General features: G+C 40.5%; 1 protein-coding gene across 7 annotated transcripts in view; it reads right to left on the reverse strand.

The window, feature by feature from the left end:
• Nucleotides 1-17,599, reverse strand: part of PDE4D (phosphodiesterase 4D) — a 734,024-nt gene that overhangs the window by 110,151 nt on the left and 606,274 nt on the right. For all 7 annotated transcript variants that reach the window (XM_087715532.1, XM_087715533.1, XM_087715538.1 and 4 more), the window contains 4 exons: nucleotides 15,520-15,711; nucleotides 4,403-4,439; nucleotides 3,068-3,141; nucleotides 2,141-2,190 (listed from right to left, as the gene is read on the reverse strand). In XM_087715532.1, coding sequence (XP_087571658.1) covers nucleotides 2,141-2,190; nucleotides 3,068-3,141; nucleotides 4,403-4,439; nucleotides 15,520-15,711 — 353 coding nt within the window. The remainder of the gene's footprint in view (nucleotides 1-2,140; nucleotides 2,191-3,067; nucleotides 3,142-4,402; nucleotides 4,440-15,519; nucleotides 15,712-17,599) is intronic.

Below are 17,599 nucleotides of genomic sequence, written 5' to 3' on the forward strand. Positions count from 1 at the left end.
CTAGTTTGGCATTAAATTCATTATAGCTATACATTTTCTAATGATTTCTTGCAATTACAAAATTACTTTTTAAAAAAGTAAATTGCAGGCTCAGGGACTCAGTCTAGAACAGGGAGACAACTAACATTTCTCTATTCATATGGTTTCTTTCCTCTTCTCCCACCTTGTATCTGCACGCTCTTTTTTCTTTAAATTCAGTTATTCACTTCAACGCCCAGTTTTGCTCTTAGATCAGTAAAAATGTAACGTGCCACCAAGTGAAAGGAAGAACAAAAACTTATGGTAAACCCATCCTATCTGTATTATATTTCACAGAAGTGAAAATGAGCTTACTTTGCATTTTGTAGTAGCAATGGTGTTTAATGCTTAACTTTAAATCAGTGCTAACGTTCCTGTGATATGATTTAACAATCCCTTCTGGGAAGAGAAAATAAGTATGACACACAGACAAAGCTTCTGAGTATAGGCCTCTCTGTTCATTTCACTTAGAATTCTGTGCATGTAAAGACTGGTTTTCCTCTTTCCTAAGAGAATGGGAAAGTCCCCTGGAGCAGCAAGTCTGGGCATACATTAACAGACCAATTACTGTGCTTTATTTACATCCCACCTGTATTCCCCAAAGGAACTCAGGGCAATACATGTAGGCGTTCTCTGGAAGTTTGCAATACAGGTAGCAGATTTGCTCAGATTCAATTAGGATGAAAGCTTTATATGCAGGCTGCCGCATGGCTTAAATAGCATGTCTCCCTAACAATATTTTTATGCATTTATGCAACATAGCAGGGTACTGCATCAATGTCCTTCAAACCATGGGAGCTGATTACAATATTGCTCATTCCTTCAATCAGGGTAATGATTACCAATACATTTGATGTTCCTGCCAGAAATGACTGCAACCACTACTACATGCCGAAAGCTTAACCTGCATCTGTAGTGCACTTTGTTATATTTAGATCCTCTTTGTTAGATGTTATCCAACTCTGGCTGAAATTCTGTAGTTCCATATTCAGGTTCCCCATTCTGGTATCAATGGATTCCCAGCAACTTTTAACAAGGAACAATTGCAGCAATCCATTTAAAAATACACAAAATATTTTTATCCAGCAGTTTTGTACAACACTGAAGGAAAATCAAAATGGTGGGAAAAACACTCTTAAATTTGAGTGCATAGGTCAATAGACGCAGATGGTCATTTGCATTCTTTTAGCGAGTCATTAAGGTCACCTGAAGATTTATCTCTGTTCTCAGGGTCACCTGAGTAGTTCAAATTGCTGTGGAGCCTTCTTGGACCTGTTGAAAGGTTCTACAACCTTTCAGGACCACAACAGAGTCTTTTCAACAGTTCCAAGAAGGCTCCAGACCAATTTGCACCATTCAGGTGACTCTGAGGACACAGATAAATTTCCAGGTGACCTTAACGACTCACTAAAAGAATGCAAATGACCAGCTGTCTGCAAGAAATATAAATCCTTTCTTTCCCCACCACCCAGTTAGAGCTGAAGAAGCTTCTTGGATGAGAAGTGAAACGTCTTCAAAGAAAAAGCAGAAAGTCCAGTTGCTTCTTGAAAAAAGCACCTGGAAGTGAAAGTCATTCCTGACTAAATGGACCTCAGAAAGTACAAAAATGCTGGATATTATACATGTTGGCCTTCATTTACAATAAGGATATTAAAGGCTGGCCCATGTTCTGAATTTTTTCAATCATTATCACTGATATTGCTTTCTTTTTATTCAAACAGGAAGAAAAATATAGAGATATTTTCATGTTTGTATCAAATTCATATTCAATGTATTATGAAGGAATTCCCCTGTTCCTCCTTTTCTCCAGCTACAGAGAAAGTTGAGAGATGTGTAGAGGGAAAACCATAGTATAAGCAACTTCCTCGTAGCAATAAAACTCATAAAAACTACACCAAGTAGCTTGATTGAGCAAAAAAACAAAAATTTGAGAAACTGGAAATAGATTTCAAATCAAGCAGAAATTCTACTTACATACTTACATGAGTTACAAGTAATATTTATGGACTTTTAAAAGCCTTTATAAAGTATTTATACATCAGGAACAGATTATGCAATCTTATATTCATAAGATAATAACACCACCTTAATAAAATAGTATGACTGTTTTAAGGTGTCTTACCTGTTATGGTTGCTTTGTTGATAGATGGTTGATTACACATTGGTGACCGTCTGGGGAAGAAAGGAGAGAGAGAGAGAGTAAAAAAAAAAAAAAGTAAGGCATCATCATGAAATCATGTATTCATGTATTATTAGATGTCTTTGGGAAAGACCGATATTTTTTTAAAAAAATAATAATTAAAGATGCACAATTAATAATATAAAGGATATACTCAATGCAACATAGAAAATACATTTCCCCCCCCCTCCCCACGGGTCTGACGAACAATGTTCAACAAATAATGCCTTCCACATATGAATGTGGACTTTCAATTTTCAAAGTACTTATGGTCATATCATGTACACAAGGAAGGTTGGAACCAGGATGGTGAAATTTAGCATGCCTTCCCTTCTTCTGGAGACCCTGTACCGGAATGCTCCTTCCCCTGACCTGCCCTGCCCCCCTGCTCGCTCCCCCCATCCGCCCAGTCACCGCTCAATCTCTCTCTCCCCCCCCACCTGTCTGCACCATGTTTGCAAAGCGTGGCATGAGGGGCAGAAGCCCCCGAACCCAGCTGGGAGCCTAAGCAAAGGAGGAGGCGGAGAGCTGGGTGGAGGAAGGGGGAAACCCTAGTGAGGTTGGAACTTTTCTCATTTTTAGCAGATGGGACTTATTATTTTTCCTCTCTTTTTTAATAATAACTGCCATTAGTATTGGATTTCCCATCTCAAAGCAGTCAGAAGCCATGCTGCTGATTTCCAGCAATTGCATTTAGAGAGGCCAAAAGAAGTAGAATTTGGAGGGCTCCTGCAGGTTAAATGAAGCTCATCTTTGTTTTGCTGTGTTATTGTGTTTAAGCATAAATACATAATGGAGAACGTATGCAATGGAAAAGGTGCATTTAAGTAAAAGCAAACTTGGCAGGAAACAAAAAAAGCCCACACTTACTTGCTAGGTGCTCGATCCGGAAGGTTGGTTAATGCAGCAAAATTGTTCCGTACAGTACGTAAACTGGCAAGCACCTGTAGCAAACAAAGTGCATAAAAATTTACTCTCAAATTCCTCAGGTATGCTGCTTTTCTCCCCCTGAGTTATTTAGCAACAATAAACAGACAGCATTCTGAACAGGTGGCTTCCTAAACAAGTTATTGGGTGATCTGAAGAGAAACCAGAGTTATTAATCTTTTCAGGATTTTTTTGGTATGTGCCTGAAGTGTTTGCTCATTGTTTTGCAATGCATAGATACTGCAATGATACTAGGGTGATAGTTTTAGTGGTCTCTTGCTTACTATTTGAACTTTACTTTATTGTCATAGTACGTATAGACACAGTATACCCCATACAACAAAATTCACATGGCACCCAGAGACCAGGCCCAACACATGACCATCTCCAAACACCCCCCCAAACCAACAAAATTCCCTGCCCCTAAACCACCCAAACATCCACACAACAGACCAAATAATGCTGTCCAACAGCCCACTGATGGCGGCCCTTTAGTTCATTGTTGAGTGCAATTATAGCTCTGGGATAAAAACTATTCAGAAGACGTGTGGTCCGAGTTTTAATTGTTCTGTATCTTCTGCTAAAACACCCAATTCATTATTTGTTTTCAAAAAGTAGCCTTTGTCTTAGGGAAAGCAACATTTCCTAGAAATCAACTCCTATTCCTCTTCTCTCAAATGACAAAATCTTGACAATACTTTTTTTTGTCCATGGTCAAGTTTTTTCTAACTCTGTCTCTGGCCAAACAGACAAAGTTTAACCCATGCTTGGATTCTCCGGCCAGTGCACAAGAGAATAAGGACATTTTCAAATAAATTCATTCGATCCTGCTTTATTGATAACACACTGGTGTGTATGTTTGAGAATAACTCTTTATATGCTTAAACAGAAATAGTTACCATTCTAGGGTCCTAACTGATACCAGTTAGGGAAAATATTAACAAATGCAACTGCTTAGGGTACAGTATCTGTAGTCACCAGATTACTAGGCTCACTTGAAATCCTGAACATCTGTCTTTTGTCAAGCAGTTTGCCTTTGCAATCATCATTCAGATGTGTCTGGCACCATCAAAGGGCATCATGTTATATAGTGTCCGACTAATGACAGATTGTGACTTCAACAAGCAATAGAGGTCAAAAATAAATTTTGTTTCTTTTGCCAGTTAAGATTATACTGTCGCTGGGATTATAATTCTTCTAGCGCTATAGTTGGAAGCCTGAAACTGAAAATATAGATTCTCCTTTTTTCTATCCAGCCATAAAATATGTGGTACCTACCTGAGCAAACGGTGTCACAATCAAGTCATCTCCATGTCTAGAAAACAAAACACAGAATATAAATCAATGCTGAATTCAGTACGTGTCATATTTTAAGATCCTCTTCTATAATACAGCTCAAAATCTTCACTATTTTATAAATTATTTTCATCAGCTTCCCCATAAGTTACTTCCTCTTACTTTACTCTTTCCACCTCTGGTTGTCAGATGCATCATAAATTATAAAACAGTTGTAATTTAGTCATTTCTAAGCATCTATAAGGTGGTGACACAGTGGTTAGAATGCAGTACTGCAGGCTACTTCTGCTGACTGCTGGCTGAGTGCAGTTTGGCAGTTCGAATCTCAGCAAGCTCAAGATTGACTCAGCCTTCCATCCTTCTGAGGTTGGTAAATTGAGGACCCAGATTGCTGGGGACAATATGCTGACTCTGTAAACCACTTAGAGAAGAATGTAAAGCACTGAGAAGCAGTATAAATGCAAGATGCTATTGCTATCCATGACACCAAATTCATTTCCATTGGAAAAAAATAAAACTATATATTGTAAAAAGATCTCTATGAATCCCAGTCTGTTTTCTTACCATTTATAGCAAAGAATTCAGAAGTGGTATTCTTCTGGTTCATCCCAGTTCAGGTGAACAAGTAGCGGCAATGGCGGGAATCTCTGCCCACCAGGGGTGGGTTTCAGGGGATACGCACGTATCCGTTCCTCACATTTAGCATGTCTTCTGCTACCCATTATTCTGGAGGCCGCGTAACCTCCCATTGCCTGACACCTTGCTTGCTCCCCCTGCCCACCCAGTCACTGCTCGCTTGGTCCGCCTGTCCACACCAGGCTTGCCCTGCCAACAGCCGCCTCGTTACCAATAGGGGGTGGGAAATCCATGCAGAGGGAGGAAAACGCATGCATTTCCCCCCCTCCATTGGAAACGAGGTGGCTGTCAGAGAGAAGAGGGCAGCTCCTGCCATGTGGGCTTGTGCAGCAGCCAAAGTAGGAACAGGAGACCAGGATTTGGCTGTTGCACAAGCCCACAGGCGTGCGCTACTCTCTGACAGCTTCCTGCTTAAAAAGCCATCTCCCACTGTGTTTTTCCCTGGAGGGCTCCGCAGAACATCCCAAGACTGATGCCACCACATCTGCCCTCTTCAGGGCAGATGTGGCCCTCCTTGCATTCCTCATCTTTCAGCCATGGCCCCACGCCGTGGAAAACATAGGCGCACGCACACCCACACAATTACAACCCGGAGCAGGACCAAAGCCCCTCTCCCAACTGGCCCTTCCTCCCTCGGAGGGCTTTGGAGGAAACCTTCTGCAGAAGCCCTGGCGAGTGAGAACAAGTTCCCGCCGTTCCAAAGTCTCTGAGGCTGTAATTGTATGGGGTATGCACACGGTCTATGTTTTCCACAGCAAGGAGCCACCTCAAGACTCTGTGCAGCCGGGAATGACTCTGGAGCACATCCATGAGGCGTTCTTCATCTTCCCAGATGGGCTTTGGAATTATTGCTGGCTGTGCAGAGCCTCACCGTGGCTCCATGCCATGGAAAATATAGGCGCGCACACACTCCCTGTACAATTACAATCTCGGAGACTACATAACGGCAGGAACATGTTCTAATTCCCCTGGGCTTCTGCTGAAGCTTCCCTCCAAAGCCCTCCGAGGGAGGAAGGGCCAGTTGGAAGAGGGGCTTTGGTCCTGCTCCGGGCTGTAATTGTGTGGGTGTGCACGCGCCTATGTTTTCCATGGCGTGGGGTTGTGGCTAGAAGACGAGGAACGTCTGACCATGGAGCCCTCGTTCTTCTGAAGAGGATCTGTCCCCGAAGAGGGCAGATGTGATGGCATCGGTCTTGGGATGTCTACGGAGCCCCCCAGGGAAAAACGCTGCTGCCAGGTACTTTTAACCATATATTTTGGTCCTATGACTGCAGAATGCTGCAAAAAACCATAAATGCAGGCCAGTTGTTGAGTGTTTCAAATGTGATTGGAACACTCAACAAGATGACCACAGTATTTGTGTGTCTGTTCGTGTGTGAGTGAGACAGATAGACAGAGAGAGAGGGAGGGAGGGAGGGAGGGAGGGAATCAGAGAGTGACGGACAGACACATAGAGAGAGATAGAGAGAGAGAGACGGATAGGGAGGGGGAGGGAGGGAATAAGGGAAAGAGACAGAGAGAGACACAGAGAGAGACACACACAGAGTGAGTGATTAAGTGATTGAGTGAGTGAGAGACAGACAGACACACACACACACATATGCACACAAAGTGACAGAGAAAGAGAGGAAGGGAGGGGAGAGAAACAGAGACACACACAGAGAAACAGAGAGAGAGAGGGAGAGAGACAGAGACAGACAGAGTGACAGATGGGGGAGAGAGAAGAGAGAGAGAGACAGACACAGAGAGAGAATGACAGAGAGAGACAGAGAGGGAAGGAGGGAGAAAGACAAAGAGCGAGAGAGACAGAGAGAGAGAGACAGACACACAGAGAGAGCAACAGAGAGCGAAAGAAAAAGAAAGGAAGAAAGAAAGAAAAAAGAAAAGGGAAGAAAGAAAAAGAAAGTGGGACTGAGATGAAAGAAAGAAAGAAAGAAAGAAAGAAAGAAAGAAAGAAAGAAAAAGAAAGAGAACTTATGACCACAATTGAGCCCAAAAATTTGGTTACTAAACAAGAGGGTTGTTAAGTGAGTTTCACCACATTTTCCAAGTTGGCCAAGCCCACTCGGTCACATGGCCGCCAAGCCAGACCCACAAAACAGGCCACTACTACAGAATAGGTTCTAAAAAAATTTGAAACCTACCACTGCTGCCCACCCGCCCAAACATCATAATGGATGCTCTGTGCATGTGCAGAAGTGCCCCATGCACACACACATTCCCAGTTCCAAACCAGTAATGAAGGTAAGAGGATTTCATGCCTTATAGAATTAGGTAGAAGACTGTGGCATTCACAATTACTTTTTATTGAAGAGGGCAGCTCTTTTAAGCATGGAAATCACATGAATTAATTATTTCTAAAAGAGAACAATTTTTAAAAAATGAGCAAACTACTTCAGAAGGTAAGGAATGATTTTGTGGATTAATAAAGTCTCAATAAAACTTTTCTACTCATTTCTTCTTGGCAGGGGAAGGAAAAGAGCAAGAGATTACCACAATTCTGACTACAATAAAAGACCGAAATGCTTTCATGCATTTAATTTGATGCAAAAGTTAACACACGAAGATATGAATTTATAGGATACTTTCTCTTGAAGAAAGTGTCTGTTTATATTAAACAGATAATACAGGTAGTCCAGCACTTACAAGGACAATTGAGCCCAAAATTTCTGTTGTTAAGGGACACATTTGTTAAATCAGTTTTGCCCCATTTTACGACTGTGTAAGTTACCAACCAATTTGTTAAGAGCATCTTGCTTCTCTGTTGATTTTGCTTGTCAGAAGGCTGCAAAAGGTGATTCCATGATCTTAAGACAGAGCAATGGCCATAAGTATGAACCGGTTGCCAAGCATCTGAATTTTGATCACATGATCAGGCTGCAAATGTCATAACTGTGAAAAACAGTCATAGGTCACACTTTTCATATTTTTCAGTGCTGTCGTAACTTTGAACGGTCATAAAACGAACTGTTGTAAGTCGAGGACTACCTGTATAATAGAAAGCGACTGATCCCTGTTTTGAACTGGCATGTTTAAAAAGAGTGAAAACAAGTAATCAGGCTTTGTAATGCAGCCTGACAAATGTGTTGCCCAATAACCCAGAACAATTACAAAGCTCCAAACTCACTGTTTCAGATTCTGGTTTCTTAGGAAACTAGCAAGCGAAGCTGGGGATTTTCTCTCTGGACATTTACACCAAACAAATCACAATCAGGGATTCCCAGTTGGAACACTATGTGCAATAGTCACAGAGGAAAATTCCCTAATTTGGTTGTTACATCTACTGGTGAGAGACAACCTGAATCTACTGCTGAATCTGATTTATTGGAACTTGTAAATTGGCTCAAATGGTTCCAATCACTGCTGCAATTTAATTTTGGGGTTTTTTTTGTTTTTTTTTACTATAGACAATACTTGACCATTTTTTAATAAGTATAACAGACTGACTCATAAGGCAATGTTCTTAAAAAGAAAGAGCTGGCTACTTCATACCTTGGCAGCCTGGACTGCAATTTTATGAACTTTAGAAATAGAAATAGAATAACAGAGTTGGAAGGGACCTTGGAGGTCTTCTAGTCCAACCTCCTTAGGCAGGAAACCCTACACCACTTCAGACAAATGGTTATCCAGCACCTTCTCCAACATCTTCTCCAATTATCCAACATCTTTCTCCTAGGAATAAATTTATTCATGTCATTTGGATCTATTTCTACATGAAAAAGCTATCTGATTATGATATATTGACTGTATTTATGGTTATTACTTTTTCCCCGTCTGTAGGGATTTGCACTTATTCACTGAAAGACTCACAACTATGGCTATCAACCAAAATAATGTTCTTGTTTGATCTATCTATCATCCATCCATCCATCCATCCATCCATCCATCCATCCATCCATCCATCCATCCATCCATCCATCCATCCATCCATCCATCCATCCATCTATCTATCTATCTATCTATCTATCTATCTATCTATCTATCTATCTATCTATCTATCTATCCTTATAGTGTGTGAGAGAGGGAGGAGAGGGGGGAGGCAGGAGTGAGGGAGAGAGGGGGATCTTGGTGTCCCAACTGACTTGTTCAGACTTTTCAGATTACTGTACATTGATCAGGAGGCAACAGTAAGTACACTTTATGGCGATACAGATTGGTTCAGGATCAGTAAGGGAGTTAGACCATTTTATCATTTTTGTTCAATCTGTATGCTGAAGTTATCACAAGGAATTTAGATCTGAAACTGCCTGATGTTGGAGTGAAGACTGGGGGAAGAACGATAAATAATTTGAGGTACACAAATGATACAACCCTATTGGTTAGGTGAGCTAGGGTTAATCACTTTATCTCACTCTTGGGAAACAGGCAATGGCAAATCACTTCTGAAATCTTACCAAAATACCTTCAGGGATTTGCCAGGAGCCAAGGCTAACTTGAGGGCACAGAGACACAGATACAATAAAAATGAGAACACGATATCTGCAGTTGGTAGGATTGATGAAAAACAACAACAACATCCTACTATGGTCAAACTAGAACTAAAAACCTGAGAACAGAGATCACCAGAACAGTCTCTCTTTGCATTAAGCAGGCAGAAACATGCTACAGAAGTTTGTCTAACTCTATAACCACCATAAGGTAAAGAAAAACCAGAATTACTGAAAAAAAACAGTACAACACTAATAATGAAGATGCCCTCAGGGTCAAAGGAGCCTCTTTCTCAGTGTCCAAAAGGTGCTTTTTCAAGAGGCAACTGAACTTTATTTTCCATTGAAGACATTTTGCTTCTCATCCAAGAAGTTTCTTCAGTTATGACTGTCTCAGAGTCAGAACTGAAGAAGCTTCTTGGATGAGAGGCAAAACGTCTTCAAGGAAAAACAAAGAAAGTCCAGTTGCTTCTTGAAAAAGCACCCTTGGGACAACCATGACCTGGATGACTGAGAATCTCCATAGACCCTTCTTCTGGGATGCTTTGATTCTGAAGTAACATGTGCTTGGAGGTTAATAGTGACAAAAAGTTGGTCCCTTTGCTGCCATCACTTCTTTGTTATAAACTTGTGTTCCCCATCAGCCTTCTGGGGAACCAGGAGAGGATTTAAGGGGAAATCCTCACTCAAATCTAGGTCTAAGTAAATTACAGGAAGAGAAATCCAACAAATGTTTGCAAATAATTTGCTCAGCAAATATGAGACTGGTGCTCCAGTCAACTCCAGAATTCACAAAAAAATAAAATAAAATCAAGCTTATTACAGATGTCAAAGAAAGATAGAGTTCCAGACACGCAATGCACAATTAAAAAAAACATAAAATAAAACATAGAAAATCCCTAATGTGTTTCTAGCCTACAACAAAACAACTCCTGAAGTTTTCTACTCTTGCCTGAAGTAACCTCCCTCATCTGGGATGCCAGCCAACTGCAAAATATGCCAACTCTTCCTGCCAAAAACAAATAAAACCTCTGCTTTTCCTCTGTTGGTTCTCAGGGCTCACGTGACTCCCTCTCAACACCTACGGATGGATTGTTATTTAAAGGGCCAGCTTCTCCTTGCTACAAATATGTTAAGTGTTTACTGAAACTTTTGCTCAAATTAATTATCAATGTGATTAACTTAGAAAAAAATTGAAATATTTCATTGCAAATGTTATTCCTTAAGGTCTGAGGGTTTTACTTGTTCAAATTTAAATGCTGTTGAATCTGATTCCTTGCTAGATATATTTGTATAGTAATAACACTTAGACTTATATACTGCTTCACAGTGCTTTACAGCCCTCTCTAAAAGGTTTACAGAGTCAGCACATTTCCCCCAACAATCTGGGTTCTTATTTTACCCATCTCAGAAGGATGGAAAGCTGAGTCAACCTTGAGCTGGTGAGACTCGAACTGCCGGCACGGCTCTTATATAACCTACTGCCAAACTTACTTTTGTCCTGAACATAACAGGAGTTGTAGGTATAGTGAATCAAATTTAAACTAAGTAAAAAAGAATACTGACCCTTCTATTTTGCTTAGCAAAACACTTCAGATTTTGCCAACAACTCAGGAAATAATGAGCATTTTGGAGATAAAGCAAATGTCAAATGCATTGCATTAAACAGAAAGAAAGAATGTCAACCTTAGCAAATTTCCAAATATGAGAAAAGGTTATTATTCTTTAAGGCAGTGTTCTCAACCTTGGCATCTTTAATGTGTGTGAATGCTGCTTTAAGGTTATAGCTGAAGAAGACAGGAAAAACCTCATTCAGCCATTATTGGCAATCTTCTTGGCTCAAAAAAAGGGTTTTTCCCCCTTCATTTTCTCCATTCATAAAGAGCTGTGGTGGCACAGTGGCTCGAGTGCAGTACTGCAGGTTACTCCTGATGACTGCCGATTGCCAGCAGTTTGGCAGTTAAAGTCCCACCAGTTCAAGGTTGACTCAGATTGTTGGGGGCAGTAGGCTGAGTCTGTAAACCACTTAGCGAGGGCTGTAAAGCACTGTGAAGTGGTATGTACTGTAAATCTTTAGTGCTATTGCTATTCTCCATAGCTATACATGCTTCTGTTTTTAAAAATTGTGTGCGTGTGTGTACGTGTGCGTGTGTGTGTATGGAAGCGAATGAATCAAGTAAGCAAAATGAAGATTTTTTTTAAAAAAAGAATTCTTATTCATATATATAATAAATGCTTACCGTATTTTTCAGAGTATAAGACACACCTTTTTTCCTCTAAAAAGAGGCTGAAAATCTGGGTGCATCTTATACACCAAATACAGCGTTTTTTTGCCTCCTGAAGCCCCGCCCCTTTCACCAAAATGGCCGTGCATAGCCTCATGGAGGCTTTTAGACAGTTCCTGGGGGCTGGTGAGGGCAGAAATGAGCAAAAGATGGGCCGTTTTCTGCCCCTCCCCCCCAGCTCCCGGAAGCATTCTATAAGCCTCCATAAGGCTATGCATGTATTTTTTTGACAAAAAAGGCCCGGTTTCATGAAAAATGGGCTGTTTTTTGCTCTTTTTGCCCCCCCCCACCCTCCCAGGAGCACTATGCAAGCCCCCCCCCCAGGCTATTCATGCCTTTTATTTGGAAAAAAAACAGGCCTGTTTTTGCGAAAAATGGGCCATTTTGGGGAGGTTTTCAAATTGCAAAACCTTTTTTTTCCTCCTTTTGGAAAGCTGTTTAGTTAAAGTGGTTGATGAGTTTTAGGTGCTACAGGTTGTCAGCGATTTCCTTCTCCAGCACATGGATTAATACACCTGGAAACATCTACCTACCTACCTACTCTCTCTCTCTCCCTACCTACTACTGTATTTCTCTCTCTCTCTCTCTCTCTCTCTCTCTCTCTCTCTCTCTCTCTCTCACACACACACACACACACACACACACACACACACACTCACTCTCTTTACCTACCTACCCACGGTAACTACTCTCTCTCTCTCACTACCTACCTACTATATTTCTCTCTCTCTCTCTCCCTCTATCTAGTTATATACCTACCTACTCTCTCTCTCCCCCTACCTATCTAATTGTAATTCTCTCTCTATTTTTCTCTCTCTATCCCTCTACCTACCAACCTACCTACTCTCTCTCTCCCTACCTATTTACTGTATTTCTCTTTATCTCTATTTTTCCCTCTCTATCCCTCTACCTACCTACCTACCTACCTACCTACCTACCTACCTACCTACCTACCTACTTACCTATCTACACTCTCTCTCCCTACCTACCTACTGTATTTCTCTCTCTCTCTCTCTCTCTATCCCTCTATCTACCTACCTACTTTTTTAAAAAAAAATTGCTTCTTCAAAACCTTATACTCCAGTGTGTCTTATACTCCAAAAAATAAGGTAATTCTTAGTCAATATATAGTGAAGTAAAAGATTTGAAGCTGGTGAAACATCGAGAATTTGGAAAGCATTGTATGGCATTCTTAGCAACGGCTGCCATGAGATAAGAAACGAACATCTTCAGTTGAGCTGGATACTGATGAATTCATAGCCATCTCTATATAATTTTCTGGCAGCAATACAGAAATCATCTGCCACAGCCTTCTTCCAGGAAACTTTTCCTCAACTTTTTTCTAGCCTACAGCCATGGAATTCCTACGTAGTTCTTTTCCACATGCAAACCAGATCTGACTGCTTAATTTAAAGATCAGCCAAGGTCAGTTCAACATACGCCACAGAAAATTTGCCTACTCAAAAAAAAAAAAAAAAAAGATGATCTAGTGCCTTGGGCTATTTGTAAAACTAGTTCAGCTATTAGCTCTAGCATTCTGGGATGCTTTTTCCTGCTCCTGTCCACAGTTTAACTATTTTTTTTATGAGCACATGACACATTTCCAATAAATTCCAAGTGAGCATGCGAATTTCAGATTGATTATTTAATTAAAATAGTATAAAATAAATAATGCATGGGTGGAGCTGGAGGTATTGCAGGAAGTATCTGCGGGTGTTATATTTTCTCCTCTTGAATATAGTGTTCTACCTGGCAAATCATTACTTTTATTGTTACAATGTCAGCTTGTGTGTAAAACGGAAAAGTAAAGAAGAAAGAAATGGATCAAAAAAGGAAGGGAGAGAGAGAAGAGGAAAAACATATTTGGGAGGCAGCTAAAAAAGAAAGTGTTCAAAATTAAACATGGAGTTAAGAAAGCAAACTAGAGGTACTTGGGATCAATCTTCCACAAAACCTTAGCAACAAGGAGTCCAAAATCAACTATTGTTTTAAATGGGGAGCAGAAAGAAGACTGGGTATCTAAGCAAGATGGGAAGAGGCTTCAAGGAAATTCCTCCAATTCCTCCTTAATAGCTGCTAAGGTAAAGATCTAAGGTAATCTGTAAAAGTATCATTCTGCCTCAAAATTTTTAGTATTTAGTATTTTATTAAATTTATATGCCGCCCTTTTCCCTGGGGGGATTCAGGGCAGCTCACAACTCAAGAGGGGAGGGGGGAAAGACAAACTTTAGACATATAGAACAATACAAATTTAAAAAACACAACATTCATACCATTCGGGCGGGTTACAATCTTAGTCCCAGGCCTGACGGGATAGCCAGGTTTTGAGGGCTGTGCGGAAGGTCTGGAGGGTGGTGAGGGTACGAATCTCCACGGGGAGATCGTTCCATAGGATCGGAGCTGCCACCGAGAAGGCTCTCCTCCGCGTGGTTGCCAGTCGGCATTGACCGGCAGATGGAACTCGGAGGAGGCCTAATCGGTGAGATCTAATAGGTCGCGTGGAGGTAATCGGCAGTAGGCGGTCTCTCAAATACCCAGATCCACTACCATGAAGGGCTTTATGGGTGACAAGTAGCACCTTGAAGCATACCCGGAGATTGACAGGTAGCCAGTGCAGCTCACAGAGGATAGGTGTTATGTGGGTGAAGCGAGGTGCACCCACAATCGCTCGCGCAGCCGCATTCTGGACTGAAGTGAAAGAAAATTCATGCAGTTTTGTTTTACCCTTCTGTTCAAAAGGAATTGGTCTATTTTTGCTATTATTTGTTCATGGGCTATCAACATGATTTGACACTGTTCAATATCAAATTTTCACTTCATAATTAGTAAAGTTGTATTAGCTATGTTAAAAATAAGGAAGAAGCTTAGGCAGATTCAAAAACTCTTTAATTATTTTAATTAAAATAACATGGTAACCCAACCAGAAGATCTTGTCAACAACAAATCCTGATTACCTAATAAAATTGCAGTAAAGAATTTCCTTGTCTCCTGAAGAGGTTGCAACAGATTTCCTACAACAAAATTATCATTTACTTTACCTTCTGTGGGTCATAATCTGACCTTTAAAACTTGTTTCACAATTCAACAATTCTTACTGTTGATATTCTCCAAATACACAATTTAAATGTGCTTCTGTGAAATTTCCGATAATGAATTCTAATGCCCTACATTTTCTACATATTAACCTGTTCTGACCCCCCTCGTCCCATACCAACACACTCCGAGCCAAAGATACTTTATGGCATTTAATAACAGACAGGTCCTTGGCAGCAAACCAGTACAGATAAGCCTTGGCAGCAATCCAGCCTGCCAAGCTCACAATAATGTTCTCCAACATTAGTTCATGCATTGACTTCTGCAAAAGGGGCTTGTGCACAAGCAGTCCTTTTATAAACTGGAGAGGAGCCTAATTGCCACCAGCTGAGTGCAATTACCTCCGGTAACTGCGCAACTGTTCCTGACACCTATTAGCTCTTCAGTGCTGGGCATCCAGGAACAACTCACTGCTGATGTCAGAATCACACTCCCTTGTCTCCTCCACACTGGTCCAAGGCTCAGACGCCTCCTGGTGGCCAACCAGCCTCACTGTGCCCTGCTTGGAGTCGGAACCCTGTCCAGGGTCCTCCACATCCTCCAGAGCCGACTCGCTGTCAGAGTCTGGTGGCAGCTCCAATGGCTCCTGCTGGGCCACAATATTAACCATTCTCTCATTTGAAAAAAAAAAATGATTGAAAAGGCTCAAAATACTTACATATCACTGGCAATAGAGGAGTTCCTGGACATAGACTTTGGCGACAGATCATAGTCGCTATCTGATCGGTAGAGAAAGGATTCTCTGCGTTGACTGTGAACAAAATTTGCCTGGAGAATTAGCCCTGATCCAGGGCTTGTCATGGGATCCAAGGGACTCCGTCCCGATGAGGTGCCATTGTCTACGTCGAAACTGCAAGGAAGTAAGGATATATTTAATGCAATGTAGCACCTAATCAACCCCACACAATTAATAGCCAGGACAACCTTAATTGACTTGATGACATTTGGTTCAACTTCAAGATTTCGATCTTGTGGTCAGGCATGATGGGAGATTAAATCCAGTACATCCAGAGAGTACAAGATTAGAAAATTCAAAGAACATTTTGGCTACACAAAACCTGTTCCTTCTATGAAGCTAGTTTTCAAATGGATAAAGAAGTTAAAGCAGGGGGGAAATAATAACAAAAGGAAATAGCAGAATATAGGAGAAAACAGAATAATTTCCTTCTCCACAAGTTTTTTAATGTGGGAAGAAGTACATTTGGCTTAACCATGCAACAGCATGGTTACAGTTATCTCATTGGCCCAATTGCAAGATTTTTGTAAGTTGTTGGTTCCTATAGCCTTGATTTTACTTTTTCTTATACTGGATAAACGTGTCAAATTTCAAAATTTTGAAACTAGTCTCGGTGTTGTTGTTGTTTTTAATTCAATGGAAAGTTTTCATCCCCTAAAAAAGAATATTGTCTTTACATATAACATATATATTTCAGAGACTAGCCTAGATATGTGCCTTTCTTCATTAATTGCAGCATTATGGAACAGACTGCAAACCCAATCCCACCCATAAAACCCATGATGCTGAACTTGTCTCCTCACTGATTTGCACAACTTTATCGTGCTGTTTTCCATATAAAAGAAAGCCTCAACAGCTGCAAGATTCAATGAGCATCAACACAATTTATCATTATGACAGCAATTCTTTCCAGCACCACAGAAAAATTTAAAAAGCTCTAAACTTTCTGACCCATTTTTAATTTCAGACTGAGGAGAAAAAGGAATACCATGTTATCTGCTATTTTTGAGAATTAAGATATTTTTTAGGTGATGTTTTATTGTGCAACTGTCCTGCTTGCGTCCTGGTATTTTATTACGAGCCCAGAAGACAATACTGTCCCCCCTTTCTAACTCATTATTTTCTCATATCTATTTTTGGCCTTATTTTTTTCTTCCAACATTTCTTCCAAGCTTTCAAGTGGGAAAAGAGAAAAGGGCTGCCTAATACATCTGATTGGGTATTGCTCAGAGGCAACCATCTGGAAATATTTCAATCCCAAAAGATAGGAATGCAAATTTGGAGACCTCTACACAATCAGTGAAGGCATGCAGTACTTAAGCTGCTTTCTATTACCTTAGATAATCTGAATAACCAGAACTGCTCATTTGATATGATGATAACTCTTCAAAGAAGCCCAATACTGATAGGCAAACATCCCCTTACTTTTATTGCTACCCATCTGATTCCTTCTCCACGTGAGCTTTGAATCTTCTGGTGCTTGACTTGGCTGGTCCTTTTCCTACTTATTGAAAAGCTTCTAAAGCCTTAGTGCTCTTCAAGGATTTCTTCCTCACCCAAATCAACGTGACAAAATATTTAGGTGTTTCTGCCACCCTGTCCAGGATCCAGATTACAGTTTGATTTTGATATAATATAGTAAAAAAAATCAAACAGCTCATAGCATTGTATAATAAATAAAATTCTGAAATCTTAATAAGAGATGCGAAGTGTTCCTTCCTAAGTCAAACCTTGGGCAATCTCGCTGAATTAACAATATTTGGATTGAGAAACTAGATTTGGATTGAGAAACTGCATTTGGAACATTTGTAAATGAAATATTTGTTGCAGTACAATACAGTATCCACTAGATGGAAGTCAAAAACAACAAGGAACAAGCTCACACTGAAATTCGCATTTGGATAGGATATTGCTTGAGCATTTGTACTAGTACTAGTATTTCCTTTACAAAATTCTCGGGTCACAGGGGTAAAAAAATTGTACTGATAAATGAAAGCAAAAC

Source organism: Thamnophis sirtalis, unplaced genomic scaffold (genome assembly GCF_051295495.1).
Source record: "Thamnophis sirtalis isolate CommonGarterSnake01/CBP01778 unplaced genomic scaffold, rThaSir2_p1.2 scaffold_5, whole genome shotgun sequence".
Classification (NCBI taxonomy): Eukaryota; Metazoa; Chordata; class Lepidosauria; order Squamata; family Natricidae; genus Thamnophis; species Thamnophis sirtalis.